The sequence below is a fragment of the Protopterus annectens genome, chromosome 11.part0, assembly GCF_019279795.1.
Source record: "Protopterus annectens isolate FY-2018-M chromosome 11.part0, PAN1.0, whole genome shotgun sequence".
Taxonomy (NCBI): Eukaryota; Metazoa; Chordata; order Ceratodontiformes; family Protopteridae; genus Protopterus; species Protopterus annectens.
Genome location: NC_056745.1, coordinates 548,527,266 through 548,554,955, shown reverse-complemented (window position 1 = coordinate 548,554,955; position 27,690 = coordinate 548,527,266). Strand labels below are relative to the sequence as shown.

The 27,690-nt window shown below is 40.6% G+C and overlaps 1 protein-coding gene across 1 annotated transcript in view; it reads right to left on the bottom strand.

Moving 5' to 3' along the window:
* GRIP1 (glutamate receptor interacting protein 1) overlaps positions 1 to 27,690 on the bottom strand; it is a 2,220,015-nt gene that overhangs the window by 1,677,988 nt on the left and 514,337 nt on the right. The window contains exon 4 of the mRNA XM_044088060.1: positions 1,459 to 1,604. Coding sequence (XP_043943995.1) covers positions 1,459 to 1,604 — 146 coding nt within the window. The remainder of the gene's footprint in view (positions 1 to 1,458; positions 1,605 to 27,690) is intronic.

The window sequence follows — 27,690 nt, the reverse complement described above, 5'->3', positions numbered from 1 at the left end:
CAGTCTTATGTGTAACAGGAGAGGCTTCCCTTAGGAAACTACCTTTGAGGTTCAGTCCAGTGGTAGCAATACTAATTCAGTCATGCTCAATCAACTGGATCACCACTATGACTGATCTAATTGGTGGCAAAAACTCTTCCTTTTCCAGTGGAGGCTTGGTGGTCACACCCAGGCTCGTGGTGTTCATAGGTTCATAGGTTGGTACTAGGCTATCAGCCCTAGGGCCTATACAAGCCTAGCCATAACAATTCCCTGGCTATTTCTTCCCACACTATTTACTTCCCTGGACCCCTGTCTAGCAGGGCGACTGACGTGATCCCCGGGGTGAATTTCCTTTCTCCCATCCAATTGTCAAGGTTCCTTTTGAAGAGGACCAAAGAGGCACTCTGCTTGACATGTATGGGCAATCTATTCCAGAGTCTGGGGAGTCTCTGGGTCAGGAACCTATCCCTCCAGCATGTTTTGTTTATTGTGATGACAAGGTTTAGATCTCTGGAGCGTGTGGCTCTGAGGGATTGGTATTTCTTTAAGTGTAGCATGTCCAACAGCTCTGGGTTTGACATGGCCTTGTATGTTAAGCAAAGATCGCCTCTGAGTAGATGATATGCGACAGAGTATAGCTGGAGTTTTTTAAGGCGGTCAGTGTAGGGCATCTGCTTTAGGCCTGTGATTCTTTTAGTGAGGTATTTCTGTGGCCTTTCCAGTTGTTGCAGATGTCTTGAGAGGTACATACCAAATGGGGCATTGTATTCTATAATGGGTCTAATGAGGGATGAGTACAGTGGGACAATGACCTCCTTTTTTCTGGATGAAAAGCCCTTAATGATGAGGTGTGCCACATAAAAGGATTTCCTGAGCATCAGAACTGGAAGGAGGCAGTTTTGGTCTAGCCTTCTCTCCAAATTCAGTAGCTTCTCATTTTGCTCCTTTTGCTTCAGCTCTAACCTATGATTATACAAGGGAACCTACTAATGATCTCTTCAACAAGGCTGCCATCTTGCATGAGGTCAGATATGCCTCTGCTTTGTCCTGCATTCTGCTTTACATGACTTTGACAGAGAGACCACGGGCTGTCCTGTGATGTGCACATCTCAAATACATTTTGTCTTGCAAACATTACTGGTCAGGTTGTTGAGCCTGCAACTACAACAATGCTTTGAAGTTTTGTGCTTTTTATGTACTAAATTTGGAAGTTTCCCAAGGATGTAGTTAGACTTAAGATCTAAACTGTTTGAGCAACAAAAAAAGAACTAGGAAATGGCAGAGTTATGTGTGCTTTTCTAGCCTAGCACATGATGTTAAGACGTGTGCTGCCTCCAAATACAAGAGCTAGTGACTTCAAAAACTGTGTGTGGTGTGGTTACCACAGAAGGAAATCCTAGCAGTTACCTACTACAAAGGACCTTTGAAGTCAGATATCACAGATCTGATTAGCAAATAAAACTTTATGGTACTTACAGACTGGAGGAAGTTCATATTCGACTTCAAGAACCACTCGCTCTCCCACATTCTTCAAAAGACTGATGATTTCATCATGTCGAAGTTTTGTCAGGTTTATTCCATTCACACATTTAATGTAGTCTCCTATGCTTAACTGGTCACTTCTGTAATAGAAAGAAAATTATCTCTAGTATAAATGTGCTCATTAGTCAAGCAAACTGTTACAGATGTGAATTAGTGTGCAATTGCAAAACTTAATCTGTTCTGTAGCAATGCTTTACCAGGCATGCTGCAAGAAAAAGTAAAGCAGGAAATCTGTTCCCAGGTTATAGCCTGGCTTATTAGCGATAGAGTTCAACCTCATAGCAAGCAAATGATAATGTATTTAGTTAATAAAATAGTTCAGATGTAGAAAATGTCACCATTAAGTTAATTTAGTTTCTACTCTATGCAGAGCATTTAAAGTGAAAGTACTTTCAAATTAAGGTTAGTTGTAAAAAAAACTTTTATGATACATGTGAAGATATAATAAGAAATAAATGGTTAATACAAACAGATGAAAGCTGTTATGTCTGAGGAGAGTCCCTTAGTCAATTAGAAAATGAACAAGGATAATTCTGACAAAATACAGATGGGTGAGAGCCTGGGACCCACGTACTCATGGTATGAGTTCTTTGAAAAAAAGTGTCCTTTCAAACGCTATACAACTGCATTAACTGTAAACATATTAGAATGGATAACTTGTTTTTACACCATAGTACAAATGTTAAACATACAAGACACAGTACTTGTAATTTTACACATTTAGTTTATGTGTCTCAGTAACATCACACAGCTTTTTATGAATGAAGGATGAAAAGGGAGTTAGCAGATTAATCAAAGAACGGACCCATTTAACTTACATGAAGTTCCTGCATACAAATCAATGAGCCTTTGGGTACTACAGGCAGTACACATTCTAGCGGGAGAACACTTTTGCCCAGAGCAATTATGACCTTATTAGTTACTGTTCTACTTACAGGTAGTGTCCAAAAAAAGCGAGCCAGCACGTGAGGATTGCTCTTGACAAAAATTTATTTAAAAAACATTCTCAATATAATGGCAGTATACCATTATAGAAGCAAACCGGTTTCGGCTCAAACCAAGCCTTTATCAATGCACAAAAACAAAACAATTGAAAAGTCTCACCACCATTTTGGTCCTGTACTTATAGTCCTTGTCTTAAAGAGACATGCACCATTGTTACCAAAACATGCTTCCAAAATTGAAAAAGTATATAGAAAAAAGGAACAACCATTGAAAAATATATATTCAAAAAATATATATCATAATATATATATATATATATATATATATATATATATATATATATATATATATATATAAAACATTGTAAGGGAAATATGAAAAATAAAAATATTGACATAATACCCATTCGTATTTTAATTGAATATTTCCCTTAATAAGTAATATTCAATGTGTCCCAAATTAAACATTATTAAAAAATATTTGAAAAAATTTTTATGGTACATGTTAATTATGTCCACTAAAGTGTATCAAGTCAGTATGTCCTTCAAACCTATATATGTTTTGATTGTCATATCCTAGCTATTCTGATATGTTTAATTTTTATGGTACATGTTAATTATGTCCACTAAAGTGTATCATGTCAGTATGTCCTTCAAACCTATATATGTTTTGATTGTCATATCCTAGCTATTCTGATATGTTTAATCCGGGTCTAAATAAACCCCCCAGTTTTATAATCCACATATTTTCCATTTGGTTGAGTTTCCTGTGCCAACCAGACTTAAAACTTCTGTGTGATACTATCCTATCTATAATTACAAATTTGAAAACAGCAGATGGGTGTTCAATAGTATGTTTAAACAATGCATTGGTAATGCGTTTATTTCTAATAGCACTCGTGTGTTCACCTATTCTGAATTTCACTGGCCTAGATGTCTGTCCAATATAAAAAGCAGGACAGGTGCATGTGGCCAAATAGACAACCCAATCCGAACTACAATTAGCAAAAATTCTGATGTCAAAAATTTTTGGAGTGTTTTTACTTGTAAATTCTGTTGTTTTTACTATGTGTTGACAGGCAGTGCAATGACCACAAGGAAAACAGCCTGTTAATATATCCCCAAGTATAGTCATTTGATGTGGAGGGCTAGGAATGTATCTTTTGTAATGGGTGAAATATGAATTCATATTCCGTCCTCTTCGATAAGAGAACAAACATTGATCAGACAACGTCCTGTTAAGGATATCATGTGATAAAAGAATCCCCCAGTGCTGGTTGATAATATCCCTAAATCGGTCAGTATTGGTGCCATAAGTAGTGACTAACCATAAAGATTGATTAGTTTATTGCGCCAAAGAAGCCCTGTCCTCTGATTTGTATTGCAACAATTCCGTACGTGTTAACCTATTGGTTTGTTCCAAAACATTTGAAAGGTGATGGGGATTGTAGCCACGTTTGAAAAACCTGTTGGATAGGTCAAGGCTAGAATTTGAATATTCTTGTTCAGAAGAGCAGATCCGTCTGATTCTCATAAATTGAGATTTTGGGATGTTGCGGATGATGTGGCGTGGGTGGGAGCTCTGAGCATGTAATAATGTGTTATATTCCGGAAATTTCCGATGAACGGAAGTAGCCAAAGTATTGTCCGAAAGTCTAGTGACCCTAACATCCAGAAACACAATGTCAGAATGCTCAATGTTAGCAGTAAAATTGATACCAAAAGAATTGTTGTTCAAGTAAGACACAAACTGAGATAAACCTTCCCTATCACCACGCCACACCATCCAGCAATCATCTTGGTATCTGCGCCAGATATCCAGATATTGTATATATAAATTGTGCTGAACATCATATATGAATGTAGCCTCATAGTACCCCATAAACAGATCTGCATATATGGGTGCAAACGAGGCACCCATAGCTGTGCCCTTGATTTGCCAATAGGCCTTCCCCTGATAGTAAAAGATATTTTTACGTAGCACCATTTCAGTTAGCTTAATCAAAAAGTTGTTGAAACCTGTGGAATAAAGGTTAGATTTGAATAACCAATAAGAGACTGCAAGAATTCCTAGATCATGTGGAATGCTTGTATATAACGAAGCCACATCCAAAGTACAGAGCAGCCAATTAGATTCCAGTTAGAATGATTAATAATATTAAGGAATTCCGTAGTGTCTTTGATACGGGATCAGATAAGAGTCAGCAGTGGTTTCAAATAGTGTGTGAGGAAAGCTGACAACGGCTCCGTAAGGGACCCTCTACCCGACACAATCGGTCTACCCGGGGGATGAAGTGGATCTTTGTGTATTTTGGGTAGTAGATATAAATATTGTGGAGTAGGTTCATCCACTTTGAGTTGTTTGCCTACCTGCTGTGTTATAATACCCCGTTCAACCGACATGTCCAAAAATGAGTCAACTTCTCTCTTAAAAGTAGGAGTAGGATCAATACTCATTTCCATATAAAAACTGGAATCAGATAATTGGCGCAAAGCTTCCTCAGTATATGTGGAGTAGTCCAAAACTACAATGGCTCCCCCTTTGTCAGCCATGGTTATTACTATGTTACGATTATCCCTAAGTTCCAACAAAGCTTTTCTTTCGGCTAAAGTAAGGTTGTTAGTAGTTGGCTCATACAAATTGGAATAGTGCAACTCTTTCATTATACATTCTCTAAAAATAGAGACATGTTTGTTCATAGGGGGAACAAAATCTGATTTCCCAAACCTGAAGTCAGATGATCTTTGAGTACTTTCACAATCTGCAAAAAATATCTTCAAGTTAAGTAATCTGCAAAATTCGTTAACATCATATAATAATTGATTTTCAGAGACCGGTGCACTGGGGACAAAGTTTAATCCTTTGTTAAGAAGCTTTATATGTACAGAAGAAAGATCAAAGGATGAGATATTGTGAATATTATTATTTATTTCACCATTTGTTGCAGTAAGGATTGTAGAGTTGGATTTCCTAAACCTGGCTCTGTGCTTTCTACCCCCCCTCCTCCTACCCTTAGATCTAAAGGGGGTGGTTGTTTTCTTTTAGCAGCTGGGGACACCTGGCGTGAGGAAAATTCTCCATCAGTAGCAGAGGAAGTATCCTCTTCAGTGGTGGCATCAGATGTGACCTTGTGGTATCTGAGAATAGATCTTGGTTGTTTTTTATTGGTGTTATAGGTATTCCTAGAATCATTAAATCTAACAGATTTCTGATTGACAAAAGGTTTATCTTTCTCATAATCCATAAGATCACGGTTGAACTTATGAATTTTTCGTTTCATCAATTGTTATTCTAATATAGAAAGTTCTTTGGCCAGGTCTGAAACATGCTGTGAATAAGACACTTCTTGATTAAATTGCTCTACCTCCCCACATAAGGCTTGGATCTCTATAAGTTGACTTTGTATGGTCCTATCATAATAGCGCAAGAAACAGTCTACAAAATGCATAGATGATAAGTGCTGAGCCTCAGCCCATTCCCTAGATAATTCACTATCTATATTCGCCACAAGAGGTTGTACCCGGACCCTAAGTCCCCTGGGTGTAATGTCTTTACTTTTGTAGGCCTTGAAAAGTTTCAAGTGCCAAACATTAGAGCGTAAGGTCTTCATGTACATACTAAGTTTGGAGAACATGATGCCACATTTTGGTTGACCATCCTGTATATTAATAGTGGAATTAGGTCCTGTTGAATTGTTTAAGACAAAAGCTTCTAAATTATCTTTATCAGCCGAAAGCCCCCTCAATATACCACTTAAATCCATGGCTGAAGAATATAATATAAGTATATTTAACTTATTGGTATGACAACATAGACTACCTGAATAACCACGAATATGCAATTCCAAACTTATCAATAGTAAGATGTATCATATTTAGAAAAATGTCCAACAAAAAGTGATAACATCACACAAGCCGAATGGTTAAAACATTGGGCCATACCCAGAAAAAAAGGGAAAATACTCTATAATTCTCTTACTATAAGTGGCCACTAAAAAAGATACTTGTTATAATACAATAGTTACCAGATCCAGTCGACCTTCGTCTCAACTTGGTTTTAAATATTAACAGTCTGATGGTAAATTGCTCCTTGGTTAGAAGCAAAATCAAACCAACTTATCCGAATAAATGGATATTATATAGACAAAGTCTGAGATGATATCTCTAGATATTAATGCTTATATAACCTAAAACATCAAAAATGGCTGACATACGTCTCTGCCATACATTCAATTGTTCATCTAGATGTTGCCACCGTAAGAGAAAATTATTGTTCACAAAATTATGTCTTAATATTATCATGAACAGAAAAGGCTGTTGATCAAACCACTATGATGGACATTTTAAATAGTACCACAAACCAATCTTGAATATAATGTTAATATTGATGCAATTCGTGGAGATCCCAAAAGTCCAGTCATCAACACTCTCTTGGTTTTCTGGGGCCGTGCACGTTGTCCTGCGTGCGTGTACCTTTTGTTCTAAGCCTTCTACTTACAGGTAATCTTGTTTACATGCAGGTCAAAGGGACGCCGTCTGGTAAATGAAAGTACAGTTTGAAAGTCCTTGCAGTAAAGCTTGCAGTTACTGTCTTTTGTTGAACTCACTGATATATGTAGAAGAGATGCTGCAAAAGACTAGATTATATCAGCAGAGCGATCGCAATAGCATGAGGCTCCAGGGACAATAAGCCACTGCAGTACAGGTACTGCTTCAGTTTAGCGACAGCTACCACATTATACTCGGACTGGAAGAACGATGAACTGCAACACTACCATGTGAAACAACTACTGGAACTGCTGTAGCTTTTAGCAAGGATCGGCTACAATTGTGGAATTGCGTTAGGTTGTGATGACATATGTTAGGGAAACTGATACAAAGATGCCCCATGCTATGGGGAACCCAGGTAATAGATCATTAGTACCAGATATGCCAAGAATGAACAGTTTCATAAGGACACTGCTGTGTTTGTAAAACAGTGAGATTGTGACTAAACACAGAAGTCAGTCTTAAAGCCAAACTGGTAAGAAGTATACTTAGCGTATCTTTTAAAGCAAGATCTTTTATGATAGAGTTTGTGAGGCACAGTTTTTTTTTTTTACTATATTAACAACTACAGATGGGGTGAACAGGGATGTTAATTAAGAAATCCATAACAATGGTTATTTGTTTTGCTGGTTACAAGAAAGTTAACTTCTTCCAGAAGTATCTATGATTTTTGGAAGAATATCAGCCACGTTTTCATAAAGGTAGTCTTTGTTCTTTTTAATATTTTGCATTTATTTCTCATGTTTAGGGCCATCTCATGTTTTTGTCATCTGAACTATCTTGCTTTAAAAGCTGAGCAAGAAATGTCCCTGCCCTTGAATATTAGTTCAGACTTTCTCACACTCAGTGCAACTTAAGCCAACCATAACTGCAGCAAAAAAGCAGATCTCTACTACCCCATAAAAGTTGCTATAACTCTCTTCTGTACCTATTCAGTTAGTGCACCCCAAACACCTTAACACGCAGGAGAAAAAGTGCAACAATGTGCACTGGGTTACCAATTCATTACTATTATACAGAAGCAATATTCTGATTTTACCAATGCTAACTTATCGTACATACATACATGCATTTTCATGTGGATTTACCAGTATTCTTGTCTCATCACTGCAGTTTCTCTCCCCAGACCTCCGGTGAAAAGGGGGATTTAATCCCCGACAGGCAATCCTGGTTAATGGATGGGATAAACAAATATGAAGCAATATTTTCAGAATTATTACTATTTAATTTTTTTCATAAATCACTAATTCTCTAATATATTGTGTTTTGTAATATTAACAAGACTAGAGTCAGGGGCATATCCACTGTTTACAGAATTTACTACTGCATTCCTACCTATATTTACAAGAGAAATGGGTGATACATCTTTTATAAGCTAATTAAAAATAGGTCAGAACAGGAAGCAATAACCTATTAAGAAACATCCCAAAAAGAACTAAAAGTAATTGGTTAGAAAATAAAAAATGTTTAAAAATAGAGATTCTTTCTAACTATTGAAAACAGCAGTGCTACATCAGTTAGATTGTTATGTTAGCTTTTTACTGCATTAGTGGCAGGCAGTGATGAAAAGGAAGTGAATAAATGTCTGACCCTGGCAATGCATAACTAAAAATGTTTTTTTGAGAAGCATAGTAACTGTTGTAAAAAGGGCGGCAATGGTGGTGCAGCGGTTAGCGTTGCCGCCTCACAGCAAGAGGTTCTCCAGTTCGATCCTTGGCTGGGGTACCTTCTGTGCGGAGTCTGCATGTCCTCCCTGTGGTCACGTGGGTTTCCTCCGGGTGCTCCGGTTTCCTTCCACATCCCAAAGACATGCTGTAGGTGGATTGGACACTCTAAATTGGCCCTAGGTGTGAGTGCGTGCGTGTGTGTGCCTTCTGTGGAAGGTTTGGCGTCGGGCTGGCAACTCGACACTGCAAAACTCCACTGCCAATCATGAGCAGACAGGTGATCAGCTGTGGCGACCCCTAACTGGGAAAAAGCCGAAAGAAGAAGTAACTGTTGTAAAAAACTCATTTACTACAAAGACTTTTTGCAAAGAAAGATCAAAGGTTTACTCTACAGTGCTTTTTGAGAAAGAAGTCCTTACCAGAGCACAAAAATCTATATAACACACTTCAGAGCATCACAGGGCCATGCAAGGTCCTCCACTATGAAAATATCATGACCCAGAAACCAGAAACCTTACATGGGGAATGACATAAACAGTAGGAGGGATGTGACTGGGAAGAAAGTCTAATCTGATCCAAAGCAATGTGATGACTTCTTGTTGGAGTTCTGTGTTATTTATATGTTCAAACATAAGTATGTTCACAAGTGTACTTTTTACTCAGTTGTGAAAAGATGCAGTTTGGTGTTTGACTCTGCAGTTGTGTCATCTGACAAAAATTGTTGCACTTTAAGCATTCAGATGAAGAGAGATGTTGAGCTGTCAGCTCATCAGCAACTCGTGGTAAGTTGCATTAGATGGCCAGAGTGGCAGATGGACAGAATCGGAATCATAACTATCTAGTCATGTTATATGCTATAATGTGCAGGTGTTTGCCTAAATGTTCTGTAAACAATCCAGACACTGTGGATGTGACAAGCTTCTGGATAATATGAGGTATTTATTCAGGTTACCTTCCAGAGAGAATATGTAGCACATGACATGTGGCTATCTGTACCCATGCATTAGCATACATAAAGTTATATAATCCTCATACTAAAGATGCTGTCCTATGAGTCCTTCTGTTTGACATTAACTCAACTCCCACTTCTGATGTTCTTGCACATGACAGAGATATGGAGTCTGAGTCTTCTCTTTCTTAAACTTCAGCTGATGAGGTAGCGTGAAGTAGTTAGGCTGACAGACATTTGATATTGGTCAAGGCAATAATCCTTATGGCAGAAATGAAATGTGACAGGAACCATCAAAGTTAAAAAAGATGACTGCTAGTTTGAGGTTCCTTGGATGTGACTGTCGATAAGTGCTAACAAACCAGGAAAGGTACCACTGTGGCAGTTACCAAAATGAAGGTCTGTGTGTAGTAGGATTTTGATGTGGCTATGGATAATTTCTTCTAGATGATACATGAACTGGGATAGGATTAAGACATTGCCCAACCTGATTCAACAAGGGTAGAGAACTGATGACCATCAATGTAGACACTTTCAGAAGTTGGAAGAGATGCTATGAGGAGCACCTTAATCCTGTGGCTGTACAGTTACAAAACCAACTTATGGGACTGGGCCAATTACTCCTAAAGTTGGTCACTACAGTAATTAAACAGCTCTGTGGAGGCAAGATTGAGGGAGTGAATGAACTCAGAAATCCAACACCAAACAAAGCCTATGATTTTTTTCATGAACCTACAGGATGAATGAAAACCAAAATATCCAAAACCAGAGGAGCAACAGCAGTAAGGATGCCAGACAGCAAGACTGAATACTGTAAAGTTCCATAGCATTCATTTAATTGTTAAAACAATATTTATTAAATCAACTTCCAAAAAAAAGCATGTGGCAAACCACAGAAACAAACCCAAATGGTGAGATATAATAAATATTAGTCAAAGCAGTAATCCTTATGTCAAAAGGGGGAAGTACTGATGTTCCTCATGGACAGGGGAAGTCAGTGTTGACCATAGATTAGCTCTGCAAAATACATTCACTTAATACGGACAGATGGGGCAACTTGGGATTAACATGGTTAGACTTATAAGGCCTCTAGAACTGCTAGCCTAGTAACTTACTAAGAATCTATGAATTTTTGACCAAAAATATGCATAAGTCTAACCAGCCTCATATGCAAAGCTATGGAAAGGCTCATCATGGAACTAATCAATAAGGAGACAACACTGCACCCACCTCAGTTTGGATTCTCCAAGGGCAGGTCATGCTTACTCAACCTGGTGGACTTGGACATTCTGACCTTGTCTGCACAGCATAAGTGGACTACTTGCCTTTAAACAAAGCTGATGTCTGTAACCATTAAGGTGTCTGCAAAATATTACAACTAACAACTAAACCAAAAAGTAAAAAAAGTCACACAGACAAATCAATTAGTACCTTAAACCTCATGTAATAGAGGCTCATGGGATATATGCTAATGACCCCTTCAGGACTTCAAGTGTTTCCACTATATGGCTTCTGAATGTCCATGATTTTTTGTAGGTCTATATGGACAAATTCAGGCCAACAAAGCCAAAAGCACTAGCTGTAGAAATGTACGTTTCGGCCTTCTCATGATATTTTCAGTACAGCATAAGTGGAATGTTAGGCTATACTCTAGAAACACAGGGTCTTCAAGCACAGCAGATGTCTGTAACCATTAAGGTGTCTGCAAAATACCTCAACTAACAACTAAACCAAAAAGTAAAAAGGTCACACAGACAACCCAATTACTGAAAACTACAAGAAAAACCTAGACTTTATGGACAGATTCAGGTCAACAAAGTCAAAAGCCACTACCTCTGCACATGCTGTCCATAAAAACTTAAAAAGGAAAATGGAAAAAGCCATGGACACTCAGAAGCCATATAGCTGAAACACTTGATGTCCTTAAGGGGTCATTTGTATATATCCCATGGGCCACTATTACATGAGGTTTAAGGTAACACACAGTGAAAACTTTAGCTTGGCTAGGTTTTTCTTGTAGTTTTTACTAACTGGTTTGTCTGTGTGACCTTTTTACTTTTTGGTTTAGTAGTTAGTTGGGATATTTTGTAAACACCTTAATTGTTACGGATGTCGGCTGGGTTTAGTCAAATTATATTGTGCTGAAATGGTCATAAGAAGGCCAAAATGTGCATGTCCACAGATAGTAGCTTTTGGCTTTGTTGGCATGAATCTGTCCATAAAGACTTAAAAAGAAAAAAGTCATTGACATTCAGAAGCTATACAGCTGAAACACTTGATATCATTAAGGGGTCATTTGCATATATCCCATGGGCCTCTATTACATGAGGTTTTAGGTGCCACACTATGAAAACTCTAGCTTGGCTAGGTGTTTCTTGTAGTTTTTTACTAATTGGTTTGTCTGTGTGACCTTTTTATGTTTGGTTTAGAGGTTGTATAGCTGCTGACAAGGTTGAGACAGTATATTTTTATGTCAAATAAAAGCAAATGTAAAATCAGAGTGACACATATGAAATACATTGTTGATATTATCAAAGTATGAAGCATGATCCACAAGAAATATATATTAGTAACTGCAAATGCCAAGGTCTGAAGACAAGCAGACTTTGCAAATGTTTCTAGGAATAATCCATTTTCTTGCATTTGTGTCAAGTACAGCTAAGAAACATATCCGAGAAAAATATTAAAGCAGCATGTTTCAAGGGAATGGTCCTATGATTAGGAAAATCATTTTAAATGGCTAAGCAACCATTTGGTGATAATCTAACATTAGAGGAACATGAAGGGAATAACACCAGACATGTTTCAAATACGTCAGTTAGAATGCTCTATGAGCTGTAACGCTACAAGACAACTGACCACATCTGTCAGTTAAAAGCATTAAATGGTGGCACAAAAGATGTATGCTCAAACAGAAAATTAAATCCTACCAACAGTGTATGGAGGTGAAGGTAGGAAAGTCCATCAATGCAACTATTGTAAAAATAGTTCAGAAACTCATGCATAGCATTTTCAAAAAGCCTTGTGCAGGAACACTACAAAAGATGTTATTCAATCTGCAGCTATACAGACAAGGTAAAGAATTACCATCACAGATTTAGCATATAGCATTTTACCAGAGAATCATAAACACTGGTAAAAGCAGAACTAGAAATTCTTTGGGTGTTACTGCCATCACAAATGACAAAAGGAAAAGGAAAGAATGTCAGCTGTATTGACAATGACATAGAAATGAGATTGTTTAAACATGGCACAATAATACAGACAGTAACAGAGCAGTCACAATGGCAAAAAATAACACATCAGACAAATTCTACTAGTTTCTGGAAAGCGACTCGGTAGAAGTCACAGAGAAACTCTATCAGGTTGCAAAGCAATGAAAGAAAGATAAGGATGGTATTTGTCAGAAGTTATTTATTTGAGATACCATCAACAATTTTTAACCAATAGGCATAACATCAAATGTAATAGAAGGAGTACTGCAAGGAACTTCTGAATGAAGAAAATCGTACAGAAACTGTATTGTCCCATGTACAGTTTACAATGAAATAGGAAGAAGAGCCCACCTTAAAAGATGTATGAAAAGCGCTAAAGAAAATGAGTCAAGGAAACCCACAGCCACAGATGAAGTCATGGCAGATATGACCAAGATATTGAATATATTAGGGCAGAAATGGCTTCCAAGGGTATCCCAAATGACTGGAGTATAAGTATTCCAGTGCCAATATATAAGAAAAACAGGCACATTTGCAACTACTGGCTGTACAAAGGTATCAAGCTCCTGGTGCACTGCATAAAAGTGCTGGTCAGGATATTCGATAAACAAATACTCAGATTCAGATTAGGATGCAGCACAGCTGACCTGATTTTTATAGTGAGACAGTGGGGTTGAAAGTAGAGATTAGGAAATTTCAACTCAGCATTCCTAGAGTTGGAGAAAGCATATGATAAGGTCTCAAGAAAGCTGATATGGACAGACTTGTAATGGTTCAAAGTTCCAGAAACATTGGCAGAATTAGTGAAGGCTATGTACAAGGACCAGGTAACATAAGTGAGAAAGTACAGTTTTGTACCTACCATAAATGTAGATGTCCGATAGGTATGCATCTGCAGTCATAACATATGGGTTGTCCTGCCTCAGGCAGCCCTTCGGTCGGCCGGATTCCAAAGTCTGGGTCTGGCCTCGGCTGATGTCGCACCTTCCCCGACGTCAGAGCGTCTGGGGTATAAAAGCATCAGCTGACGCCATTTTCCTCAGTTTTTCTTGCCCCAGATGCCAGGTGCCCTCTAGGAAGGCTAAATTTGGATAAATGCTGAAAAGTTCCAAACATTTGCAAATTATATACATGTATAAACAAACAAATACACCATAATAGATTCCCCCAGCTAGCTGAAAGAGGGGTAAGCACCCTAGGAATACCACAGAGGGGAAGGAGGGTGGGTAATCCTGACTGCAGATGCATACCTATCGGACATCTACATTTATGGTAGGTACAAAACTGTACTATGTCCTTCAAGGATGCATCTGCAGTCATAACATATGGGTAGAATACCATAGCCAAACTGGGGGAGGAGGTACTAAGAGAAGGATGGTGTAGTTAAGATCCCCTGCAGCACTGCAGTTGCAAACCCTGCTTGGGATCTGGAGTATAAAGGTAGATTGTAATGCTTGGCAAATGTATGCACGGAGCTCCAAGTAGCAGCTTCTAAAATGTCCTTGGTAGCCACCCCTCGTAGGAAAGCTGTAGTGGTGGCTGTGGCCCTTGTTGAGTGAGGCCTGATATTTTCAGGAACTGTCTTTCCATGAAAGGAGTAACAAGCGAATGCAATTTCCTATCCATTTTGAAATTGTCTGTTTGGAAATTGCTCTTCCTTGCACCCCAGTTGCATATGCTACAAAAAGTTGGTCAGTTTTTCTGCTAGTTTTCATTCTGTCCAAATAGTAGCGTAGTTGTCTGTGTATATCCAGGGTGTGCAAAAGTTTTTCCCCTTTGTTCTGTGGGTTAGGGAAGAACGTAGGCAAGTGAATAGCTTGGTTCAAGGATACCCTAGATACCACCTTTGGCATGAAAGTAGGATTGGTTCTTAGTGACACTCTATCCTGGTGAAAAATAAGAAAAGGCTGCACTGCCATTAATGCTTGTAACTCAGATACTCTTCTTGCTGAAGTGATTGCCAGAAGGAATGCAGTTTTCCAAGATAGAAACTGTAGGTCTGTTGATGCTGCTGGTTCAAAAGGAGGTAGTGTCAGTTTTTCCAGCACAAAATTGAGATCCCATGCAGGTAAAGGGGGTCTTCTTGGAGGTTTAACATTTTGATCCCTCTCAAAAATTGCCTGAGAAGAGGGTGTGAGAAGATAGGTGGATCCATATTGTATTCTGCTGAAATTGCTGAAGCATGAATCTTAATGGAAGAATAAGACAGGCCATTGTGGAACAATTCTGCTAAGTATTCTAGGATGTGTGCTAGGTTTGCCACTGTGACATCTGTGCCCTTTGATGTGCTCCAAATGAGAAATCTCTTCCATTTAGCTGAGTATGTCTTCCTTGTGGAAGGTCTGCGAGCCTCCAGGATAATGTCCTTCACCCTCTGAGATAAAATAGTTTGGTTGGGATTTAAGGAATTTTCCAGGCAGTTAGCTGCAATGTTTTCAAGTTGGGATGCAGGGTCCTGAAATTGTTCTGCGTTAGAAGAAGAGGCCATAGGGGAAGAGGCCATGAATTTGCCTGAGACATGCTTCTCAATAGTGGGTACCAGTGTTGTCTTGGCCAGTCCGGAGCTATTAGTATCACTTTTGGCTGTTCCTCCCTGATCTTCAGTAGAACCTTGTACATCAATGGGAGAGGTGGAAAGGCATATATTGTTAGGGCATTCCAGCTGAAAGAGAGAGAGTCCACCCTCCATGCTTGTGGGTGGTATGTCCTTGAGCAGAATGTCTTCAGTTGGTGGTTGAGTGGGGAGGCGAACAGATCTATCTCCGGCATTCCCCATGTCTTTGTTATGAGTTTGAAGATGTCTGGTGCAGCATCCATTCGTGTGCATCCATGGTAGTTCTGCTTAAGCTGTCTGCTAGTGCATTTTCTTTTCCTGGTACGAATTTGGCCTGCAGCTGGATATTGAGATTCAGGCATAGATTCCACAGATTCAAAGCCATCCGGCATAGAGGGTAGGAATGTGTGCCTCCCTGTTTGTTTATGTACCACATGACCGTGGTGTTATCTGTCCTTATTAACAGATGCCCTTGTTGGAGGAAGGGTCTGAATGCCTCGATTGCATGCCTCACTGCCAGCATTTCCTTTTGGTTTATGTGCATGCTTAGCTTCCCTTGAGACCATAGGCCTTGGATACATTTGTCCTCCATGTGTGCTCCCCATCCTCGGTCTGAGGCGTCCGTGGTGATATTCTGCCTTGTTTTTGGTTTGTTGAAAAGCAACCCTCTGTTGGACTGGCAGGCCTGAGCTCACCACAGGAATTCCTTTTTCAGGCATGGAATGATTGGTATCATGGTTTCTAGACTGTGACTGTGTTGAGACCATACATTCCTTAGGTACCATCGTAATTTCCTCATATGCAGCCTGGCATGTGGGATTAAAATTATGCAGGATGCCATGTAACCCAGGGCCTGCAGGACTTTCCTTGCAGTAAGCTGAGTTTGTCTTGTCAGAATCATGAAGTAATCTGGAAGTTGTTTTTGTTTTTCTTCTGTGAGAAAAGCCATCTGGGTGATTGTGTCCAGATCTGCACCCAAAAAGGTTATCCTTTGGGATGGTACTAGTCTTGACTTTTGGATGTTGACTGTGTATCCCAAGGTCTGTAGCAGGTGAATGGCATAGGCCAAGTCCTTTAACAATTTTTTCTTGTTGTCCGCTTGTATTAGGCAGTCGTCCAGGTATGGATAAATTTGAATTCCCTGAAGTCTGCAATGTGCAATTACTGATGCCAGGCATTTCGTGAATACTCTGGGTGCAGTAGATAAGCCAAAGGGCAATGCTGAGAATTGATAATGCTCTGATCCTGCAAGAAATCTGAGGTGTCTTCTGCAATCTGGTCGGATAGGGACATGCAGGCATGCCTCCTTGAGATCTAGAGTCACCAGCCAAGACTCCTTGCCCAACATGAGAAGAAGTTGCTGTAGGGTCAGCATTTTGAATTTTGGCACAATGAGATAAGTGTTCAGTGCGGACAGGTCGAGAATAGGCCTCCATTGGTTTTCTTTTCTTGGTACAAGGAATAGTCTGGAGTAAAATCCTTGGCCTTGTTCTGTACATGGTACCCTTTCTATAGCTTTCATCTGAAGTAAATTGCTGATTTGTCTTAAAGCCTCTGCCTTCTGGTTTGGTGGAAGGTTTGGCATTCCGCTTCTTTTGGCAAAGTGTGGAAGTGAAACCTGTATCCTTTGTCTATTATTTGCAATGTCCATGTATCCTTTGTAATGCAATGCCAGTTTTTTGAGAATAAAGCCAGCTTTCCGCCCAAGGGTGCTTCCAGTTGATCCCTGGTAGGCGGAATCAGAGTCAAGTCATTGGGTCTGTCCTGTAGTAGTGGTTGTAGTTGTAGCTGTTGCACTACTCCTCTGGTTGGCAGGCTGCCACTGACGGCCTCTGTAGGGGCCCTTCGATTGACCTCTGCCTCTGGGGCACCTGTTCCTGCCTCTCTGTGCTCTGGACGAGTCTGGAAAGGACCAATTCTTTGTAGGCCAGTTTCTGCTGAACCTCGGTGGTTGAACTTGCAGGAAATCTTTAACTGTTTGCACAGATTTTGCTTTTTCTTCAACCTTTTTTAGAATCTCCTGTGCAGGGGAGCCAAATAAATGTTGTTTCTCCATTGGAGCATCGAGGAGTTTAGCTTTGACATGGTCTGGCAAAGATTGCTCCTTCAGCCAGGCATGCCTACGAATAACTGCCCCAGTCATAGCTGATCTAAATGAAGCCTCCAGTGCATCATAGCCACATTTTAAAAAATGATTACTAACCTGTTGTGAGTTATGTACCAAATCCTGAAGGGATTTACGGTCTAAGGGTTCAGGAGAAGAAAGTTTCTTATTCAGTTGATCTAACAAAAATTCTTGGTACTGTATCATATGGAATAGACAGTTTAATGCCCTGGCAGAAAGAGTAGCACATGTATAAACTTTTTTTCCCCATCTCTCTAAAGCTCTAGACTCTCTTTCAGAGGGTAGGGGATTTTTGGCAGTAGCGGCTGCAACCCCTTTAGGGCCCTGAGAAATAGTTTCTGGGTCTGCAGCATGGGCTTTATACAGATGGAAATGAGAATCCGGGACCCTGTAATATCTGTCAGGTTTGGTAGGGGCCGGAGGAAGAGAATCAGGGGCTGTACTGACATCATTGTACACATCATCAATTACATTTAGAACAGGAGGTATAGCTAAGGGCCTATGCTGAGGCAAATGCAAAAAGGTTCTTAATCTTTTTCTAGAATCAGAGAAATCCTGACCTTGCCATTGAAAGTGCTCTCTCATGGAGTGTAAAGTCTCCCCAAAGGAAAATTCTTCAGGAGGGGAGGCCGAAGGGATAGATTCCTCTGCATCTGAATCCTCATAAGGCGAGTAAGCCCCTTCCTGGTGGTCTGACAAATCAGATCCATCCGTGGAGGAATCTGAGGAGTGAGGTTTACAGGGGTCAGTCCTGGGCCTTTTGTCTGGAGGAGGTTGAGAGGCCCTGTCTGGGTGAGGTTGTGAACCCCTAATTAAGGAGATAAGGTCCTCAGCAAGGCTGAGAATCTGTGAACTAGAGGAAGGCCTCTGGGATGTAGATTTGGCAGGCAAAGCTTTTGAAAGTTTGGCAGCTTTAGCCCTGGAGAAGGCCTTAATAGACATAGAAGTTGGGGGCCTAGCTGCCCCACGTGCAGGGGTAGAAATGTCCAAAGGTATGGTGTCAGACAAATCCTGAACACTAGCTTCGGTAGGGAGTTCTGAAGCCGACTCAGCCGGGGCCTCTTTGGCCTCGGTGGTCGGAAGTATGGTTTCGGAAATAGGAATCGGTGTGGACTCGGTTTCGGCTGAAACCGAGACACTAGCGGTAGGCCTTGCCGTGGTTTCAGCTGAAACCGTGGGCCGTGAGTGTCGGTCCTTTTCCTTGCGTTTTTTGACCATATGCAAAGTCGGAGTCTCCGACGTCATTTTATAAGCAAAAGCGGCTCCAAAAAATTCCTCTGCAAACTCCGACCGACGTCTAAGAGTCCGTCGGTTGAAGGAGGCACAGGCTAAATAAGCTGATACGTCGTGGTCTGGGCCTAAACAAGGAAGGCAGTAAGAATGGAAATCCTTATGAGGTATTTGTTTCCCACAAGTTAAACAATTATTTACTTTGTCTGACATCGGCTGAGGCAAGAAAGAGTCCCCAACGGGGTACTTAGCTTTTTTCGAAGTCTTCGGTAGCTGAAATCTCTGGATCTGACCGACCGGCACTTGCGAACAGCTTCTGCTTCAGGCACCACGCAGCAAGAAAGACTGAGGAAAATGGCGTAGGCTGATGCTTTTATACCCCAGACGCTCTGACGTCGGGGAAGGTGCGACATCAGCCGAAGCCAGACCCAGACTTTGGAATCCGGCCGACCGAAGGGCTGCCTGAGGCAGGACAACCCATATGTTATGACTGCAGATGCATCCTTGAAGGACATCAATATTTAGATTCATACAGGTTTCCCAAGCAGGACTGGGTAGCCATCACAATTCAGCTCGGAGCCCACTCCTGTTTATACTGGTGCTGGACTACATTTGCAACTTAGTGGGAAGATCAACAAAGCAGCTGTATGCAGATGACATGGTACAAGAAGACTCCAAACAGGAATGTTAGAAAATGATACAGGACTAGAATGCAAAACTGAAGGCATGTGGAATAAAACTGATTACATACAAGACAGTGGTCATGGAAGCAAATGGAAGAAATCAGAAAACACTCAAATTGAGATAAAATGGAAAATAATGGAATAGGTTAATAGCTTTGAGTATTTGGCAAATGTGGTTGAGGAGAAGGCAAGTCTGAGTGATGAGGTCAAAGCTAGAATAAACAGATGTTATAGCCAACTGGTACAAATTGTCAGTGATATGGTGTGGCAGAAGAATTCCAAAGAGTAATGGCACAACCAGTACTTCTGTACTTCACAGAAACGTCAGCAGTCAAGGCAGAGCAGCTGAGGAATGCTTGAGGTGATGTAGGTAAGAAGTTCCTGAGGCAGGTAGTAGGATGCATAATATAGGACAGGCAAAGAAATAAGGACATCAATGCAGAAGCAAAAGTAACTCAAATTTCACAGAAGATCAAGGAAAACAGATTATGGAGGTTCAGTCACATGTGGATGAAAACATAAAATGATCTGGTAAAGAAGATTTGGGGAAAGACAGGAAGAAGGCAAAAGGACATGAGGATGCCTATGGTCTGAAGAGGTGTCAGATGCCCAGCTCAAGGCTTTAAAAGTTAGAAAATGAGCACATTGTAACAGCTGCTACAGACAATAGCTCCTGCTTTTACAGAAATGATAGTGCTAGACAAATCTCTGCAACTCTGCTTAAGTCTCTTAACAGTGAATGTGACCTCAAGGCATAATTAGTAACATTCTGGAAAGCAGTCAACCAGGAGAGTTAGGATCAGTTCATCGGGTTTCAAGTTTTGGCAGCTCATCTCACCGGCAAGACGGAGGTCACTGCAGCAAATGAAAGAAATCAGAATCTAAATTCAAACAGCAGAATACATCTTACTAATCAAGGATCTGACTAATCAAGAATATCAAATACAGAATGAGTAAATGGTAAAAATCAATATATAATGATATATTCAATGCAGATAGGGTAAGATTTAAAAAATCCAGTTACAGTGCATTAAGAGAAGTATAAAGAAAAAAATGCAAGCCAAGATATGCATAAAATACAGTCCAGTCATATATACACTCATCAGTATCATCATCAACCCATTTCTCTGCATGGGGTCCAAATGTTGCATCAACTGACTCCATCTTTCTCTCTATTCAATGCCACTCTCCTACCTTCTTCAACAATCTGTCTCAGGTCTTCCCTCACGCAATCCATCCACCTCTTTGTGGACGCCCTTGTTTCCTCTTGCCTTCTTTCTGTCTCTTTCAAATCTGTTTTCCTGCACAAGTGCCCAGACCACTGTAATGTATTTTCATTGACCTTCCTGCAACTGGAGTTACTTGGGCTTCTGCTTCAATGTCTCATTTCTTCATCTCTGCCACAGTGTGCATCCTACCCCCACCCACTCCCAACGCAGGCACTTTATATCTGTCACCTCTAGCTTTCTTAACTGCTCTGCCTTTAGAACCCAGGTTTCAATACCTTGCAGTAGTATTGGTTGCACCACTGTTTTTTACACCTTACTTTTCAGCTTCTTTAGCATTCTTCTGTCACACACTAGCTCCGACAGTCTGTGATAGCTGGCTGCAGCCCCTCTAATTATAGCTTTGACCTCTTCATTCAGACTTCCCCTCTCCTCAACTACCCTTGAAGCTGTTAACCTGTTCCAGTATTTTCCATCTCTTTTCTCAGTTTCTTCTGATTCCTTCCATTTTCTGCCATTACAAATGTCTTATCTGCACTCAGTCCCATCCCATGTGCCTTCAACTTTGCATTTCATTCCCCTGTCATTTGCTGAAGTTCTTGTTCAGAGTCTACCTGTAAGGCCACATCATCTGCATGCAGCAGCTTTGTTGAGCTGTCCCCTCCAACCTGTTTGCTAATGTAGTCCATCAACAGTATGAATAAATATGGGCTGAGAGCTGAAACTTGATGCACACACACTCCCACTGGGAACCCCTCTGTGACTCCAAATACTGTATCTACTTGTTTCATTATGTCCTTGTGCATAGCCTTCACTAATTTTACCAATGTTTCTTTGACTTTGAATCATTGCAGCACTGTCCAAATCAGTTTCTTCCGACCTTTCATATGTCTTGGTCAAGTTTCAGAATGCCCAGCGGGACTCTTTCCCCACCTCTAGCTTCTTCTCAACTAACTGTCTCACTGCAAACTTCAGGTCAGTTGTTCTGCATCCTGATTTGAATGGCAAGTGCTCATCTCCCGTCCTGCTTTCTACTACTCTGCACATTCTTTTATCAATCACCTTCACCAAAATTTTCATGCAGAGTGACAATTTTGATACTGCTACACTGCTCACAGTTGTGAATGTCCCCTTTGTTCTTTTAAACTGGCTTTAGCATGCTTATTTTTCAGTCATCTGGACTATGCTTTTCTTTCTATACTGCTGTGAGTACCCTCTGGATCCATTTCTCCCCAAAAGCAACATCCTGATCATATTTGCCTTGACATCATCTGAGCCTGATGTTTCCCTAACTTCATATTCCTTAGTGCTGCTACTACTTTGTCTAGGGTGGGCTTCTCTTCTGCTTTCATCATAGGCTGCATCTGAGGCACTCCAGCTTCTGTAGGTTTGTTTCTCTTTCAAAAGCTGCTGGAAGTACTTTACCATCTTCCTATGATGTCCTGTAGACTGCTGAGCAGGTTGCTGCTGGCATCTTTTATAAAGGGTGTCTGACGTCTACCTTCTTTATGTTTTTGTCTTTGCCTTCCAACCTGATACAGTTTCTTTATGCCGAGTCCCTTTCCAGAAGCTGGAAGAGTGTTTTAATGCCTTGTTCTTCGCTATTGCAAATGCTCTGTTATCCTCTTTGTTAGCCAACTGGTATTACTTCTTAGCCCGGTCCATAATGACTTCCTGGACTTCTGCATTCCATCACAATCCTTCCTTATGTTCCTAAGTTCCATAACTGCTTGGCCACATAACTGTTCTATAGTCCTTACACATGCTGTTTTTAGACACTATCATTCTTCTTCAACTCCACCTATTTCCTGTTCCTCCAGAGATACTACAGCCTTGAGTATTTCCTTGAAATCTTCTGCTTTCTATCCAGTCAACTTCTAGGTGTTCAACCTAATGTTCTCTGACCACTGCTTGCAGCTGACTATGGGAATTAGTGGTTTATGCTGTGGGCCAACTGTTTCACTCGGTATGACTTTGCAACTGCTGATTTTGGGTGGCGCAATGGTGCAGCGGTTAATGCTGTCGCCTCACAGCAAAAGGTTCTCTGGTTCGATTCCCGGCCGGGGTGCCTTCTGTGTGGAGTTTGCATGTTCTCCCTGCGTTCGTGTGGGTTTCCTCTGGGTACTCCGGTTTCCTCCCACATTCCAAAGACATGCATCTAGAGCATTTCTCCCCAGGCCTCTGCTGAAAACAGGATCTGTGGAACCTAGTCGGACTTTCCCAGTCAACAAATGTTAAATAAAATTAAATAAAAAATAAATAAAATAAAATAAATTTAGCCCAATACCCTTTTGTTACTAGGAGGAAGCCCACTGGAGTTGCATGTTGGCCACACTTGTATGTGATCTTGTGACAGTTTCTCGTGCTGAAACATTTGTTGGCCACCATTAAGTCATTTGCCAGTAAGAAGTCTAGAACAACCTCTCCTTCTTTATTCCTGTTGCCCCAACCTTGTGGATCTAGAATGTCCTCATATCCTGTTCTGTCTGCCCTGATACATGTATCCACGTCTCAGATATCAACACTATCTCATGTTGTTCTGCTTTATCTAGTAAGTCCTGCAACTGCAGCCTGAATGCACTATTTTCCTCGCTATCACAACCCTGCTGTGGGGCATAGGCAGAGATTATGAGTACTGACCTATCTTTACATTTAAGTTAGATTATCACTAAATCTGATGACATCTCTCACTGCCATCTGAAGGCTCTCCCTGACCAACATTCCTACAATCATACTAATTTTCCCTCCCTGTGAGTAGTTGACTGGTTCCCAAGCCAAGTTGCTTTGCTGCACTGTTCTTCCATCTGGTCTCTTGGATAATAAGGATTTCCAGCCTCCTCCTTACCATCATGTCATCCACTTCTAAGCTCGGCCTTGTCAGTGAACCTATACTGAATGAAAGAAACCTTATTTCATTTTTTTCCAGGTTGAATGGTTTCATGTCTAGCTTTCACTCAACAGAGCTATCCCAGGCAACCCAAGCTGCACAATTGGGCTTTTGTTGGCCAGTAGTTTATTGAAACAGGACTGCTTAGCTTTACAGCAGGCACACACTGACTATTAGGGACACATATACCCCTCCCACCATTAGTATGTCTCCCTGTCATAGGTTTGAGCAAGCCAGGTACTCAACCCCACTTATCCCCAGGAAAATTTCATGCCGATTTTTGATAACATTAGTCAATGCAACAATATACATAAAAATACATAAACATATAGTTGTATATAATAAGAAATATACATATATAAAATGACACATTATGAAACTGGGAACATTTTTTAATGTATTCTATTACCTGTGATACAAGGAGTTGTTTGTTACCTTACTATTGTCGTAGTAGCAGCTGCAGGTAGATCCTACAAAGAGATGCTGTTTTTCGCATCTTTGTTCCTTTACTGGTTTCTAGGTTTTTGATGTCAGTACACAGATGGTTTCAGATAGCAAGTTCTAATCTAGACAAGGTTCTCAGCTACAGCAGTTTTAAATAGAGAGAACTGTACCAGACAGAAATTGCTGTCCTGTGTACATTTGTGTATTGCACTCCCATTAAGGTATGTTAAGAGACTAGGAGAGATATCGGGTATTTTTTTGCACCAGAGAGAAATTGTTGTCCTGTGTACATTTGTATACTGCATTCCCATTAAGGTATGTTAAAAGACTAGGAGGGATAGGGAGTCATTTTTTGGCTGAGGCAAAGAGCAGGACATTAGTTTTCTTCGGGTTAATGAGTAATTTGTTAGAGCTGGGCCAGGAGCATAACTAACTGAAGCTGTTCTGCAGCTTGGTTTGCAGGTGAGAGTGGCTTGTGCTGATTGCAGGAGCAGCATATCATCTGCTTAAATTATTAATTTAAGATTTGGTAGTTATAGGGGGATATAATTGACAAAACAGAGGTAGTAATCATATAGATGATGAAATAGTCAGAACATAACAATGGTGTAAAGAATGGAGTAAGAGAAGAGGATGCACAACCTGTTACATAGTTTGCCTAGAAGAGGCTTCTAGTGTAGGAAGGGATGCTCAGGAAAAAAGGGTGGGAGAAAGGGGCAGCTTTTCTGTGAGCACTGCTGTGTAAAGAAGGTTACTACTGAAGCAGCATACTCCTGACAGCCAGAAAATGTGCAACAGGAGAAAGATGGGAAGTACAGTTAGCACAAGAGAAATGAAGTAGAACAAAAAGAAGCAAATGTTTACAGGATAACTGTAAGGAAAGTGAAGAGAATGTTTGCCTTAGAGTTAGTGAAGAAAAGGACAGACTTTATGTAGTTTGAGACCTGTTATACCACCAGGTTAACTAAGAGGAAATGTTGTCATTGGGTTAATGTAGAGTCTATCAGAATGTTAATAAGGTAAGGATAGGGAATAGAGTACAATCCATGTAACACAGCACAGTATGTGCTATACTTTACTATGTTACACAGTACGGTACATCAACATACTATACTATTCTATATAGTATAGTATGTTGCTAAAAGATTCTAGAGCATGATACTGTTACATATTGCCTGGTTAGTAGAGTCAAGAGGTTATGAGAATGACAGAGTCGAAGTTAGATGGATAATCAAATAAGTTAGGTGCATTTAAGATGTTAAAATATCTGTGAGTATTGGTCTGAATTGGCGGTAGGTGTTTAATTCTTGAACAGAAGAAAGACCTTTGGGTGTGTTTTATGAAAATGATACAATGAATCTTATTGGGAGAAGGCTAGCAGTGAGATCTACAAGCAGTGAGAAGCATGCAAACCTTATTGGTTAAAATCACATTGGAAAAGTGGTGCGTGTAGTTTAAATGTGATGACCTCTGATGATGTAAATTGCAGGAATGGTTAGATAACTATACATTTAATGATATGGGTGGGTGGGCAGGTGGCCACACTTAATAGGATCGAGTGGTTATTACAACACACACACACCAAAAAAAAAAAAAAATCACAGAAAATGTTTTGAGAACCCCTAATGGCAACAAATGTGCTCAGGGAGAAAATTGATAAAGAGGGCATCCTAAAAGTGGCAAGGCAAGCAGATAAATATCTGGGTGAGAAGATATGGCAAGGAGAGTTATCCAGCAGGAGGTCACGGTCCATGCAAAGTACAAGGCTAAAATTCAGAAGAGTGAAAGCAGTTCGGATAATGTGCACTGTCAACAGGGACAGAGGGAGTAAGGAAGGAATCTGGAGAACAAGTCACCTAAGGTCTAGACCAATAGGTAAAGGCTGAGAGAATAGGAGAGAAGAGATGGCAGTTGAAAAAGTATACCATCGGGTAAGTGAAGAAAAGTACAGTTGTGTACACTTACCATAAATGTAGATGTTCGAGTGTATTCACTGTTGCAGTCTTTACATTTGGGTTATCTGCTTGCAGTAGCCCTCAGTCGGCCTGATTAACGAAGTCTTGGGTCCTGCATTAGTTGCTGTCTCTTCTTCCATGACGTCAGGTCATCAGGGGTATAAAACATGCAGCTGACGTCATTACATCAGTTTTTCTTGCCCCAAATGTCAGGTACCCCCATAATGGGAAGCAATTAAATATAAAAGTACAAGGATATACCTCCAACAAAAAAGCAAATACACCAAAAAGGCTTTTAAGCATAGTAAAGGAAAGTAGAGGTATAGCCAAAAGAAGTTAGGGGGCTAGAGGGAGGGTAACCAGGACTACAACAGTGAATACACTTGAACATCTACATTTATAGTAAGTGTACACAACTGTACTATGTTCGTGTTTCACTGTTGCAGTCATTACATTTGGGTAGATTCACAAAGCTATGGTTGGGAGGAGGAATTTAGATAGCATTAGGGCCAGCTATAAGGCCCTGCAAGACTGCAGTGGCAAAGCCAGCTCTGGATTTAGAGAAAATTGGCAAATGATAACGCTTGGTGAAAGTATGTACAGAACTCCAGGTAGCAGTTCTAGGATGTCCCTGGTAGGGATGCCTCTAAGAAAGGCTGTACAGGTAGATGCAGCCCTGGTGGAGTGAGGTCTGATCCCCTGGGGGATAGGTTTTCCATGGTGCTTATAGCAGAAATGAATGCAATGGCTTATCCATTTAGAAATGGTTTGCTTTGAAATAGCCTTCCCCTCTGCCCCTGCAGCAAATGCCACCAGCAGTTGTTCAGATTTCCTTTGAGGTTTAGTCCTGTCCAAGTAGAATATAAGTTGTCTGTGCACATCTAAGGAATGCAGTATCCTTCCCCCTTTATTCTGTGGATTGTGAAAGAAGGTTAGCAAATGAATGGACAGATTAAGAGCCACACTGGATACCACCTTGGGCATGAAGGATGGATTGGTTTTGAGGGACATCCTGTCTGCATGAAAGATGATGAAAGGCTCCACTGCCATAAGGGCCTGTAATTCAGATACCCTTCTAGCTGAAGTGATTGCTAAAAGGAAAGCTGTTTTCCAAGAAAGAAATTTTAAGTCTGCAGTAGCAGCTGGCTTGAAAGGAGGTAGAGTGAGTTTCTCCAAGACAAAGTTAAGGTCCCAGGCTGGGATTGGAGCTCTCTTGGGTGGTCTCAAATGTTTGGCCCCTCTGAGGAACTGCTTGAGCAGTGAATGAGAGAAGAGGGGATGTTCTGTGTTATAATGAGCTGAAATGGCTGAGGCGTGGATTCTAATGAAGGAAAAAGACAGGCCCTTGTGAAGTATCTCAGTTAAGTATTGTAAAATCTGAGGTAAATTGGGCACTGCTGTGCTCATCCCTTGAGACTGGTTCCAGGCACAGAATCTTTTCCATTTTTCAGCATAAGATGTTCTAGGACTAGGCCTCCTTGCCTCTAAAAGGATATCCATCACAGGTTTTCTGAGGGATGGTAAAGGAGAGATTAAATAATTAGCCAGGCTGCAAGATTCATTGTTAGAAGCTGAGGGTGCAGAATCTGGTTCTCCTGAGACAGCAGGGAAGGAGTCTGAGGCAGGTGCCATGGAGATAACCATGACACACTGCGCAGGGGGGGTATCAGTGTTGGCACGGCCAGTCTGGAGCAATCAAAATCATCCTTGGTTTATCTTGTTTGATTTTTAGTAGTAGT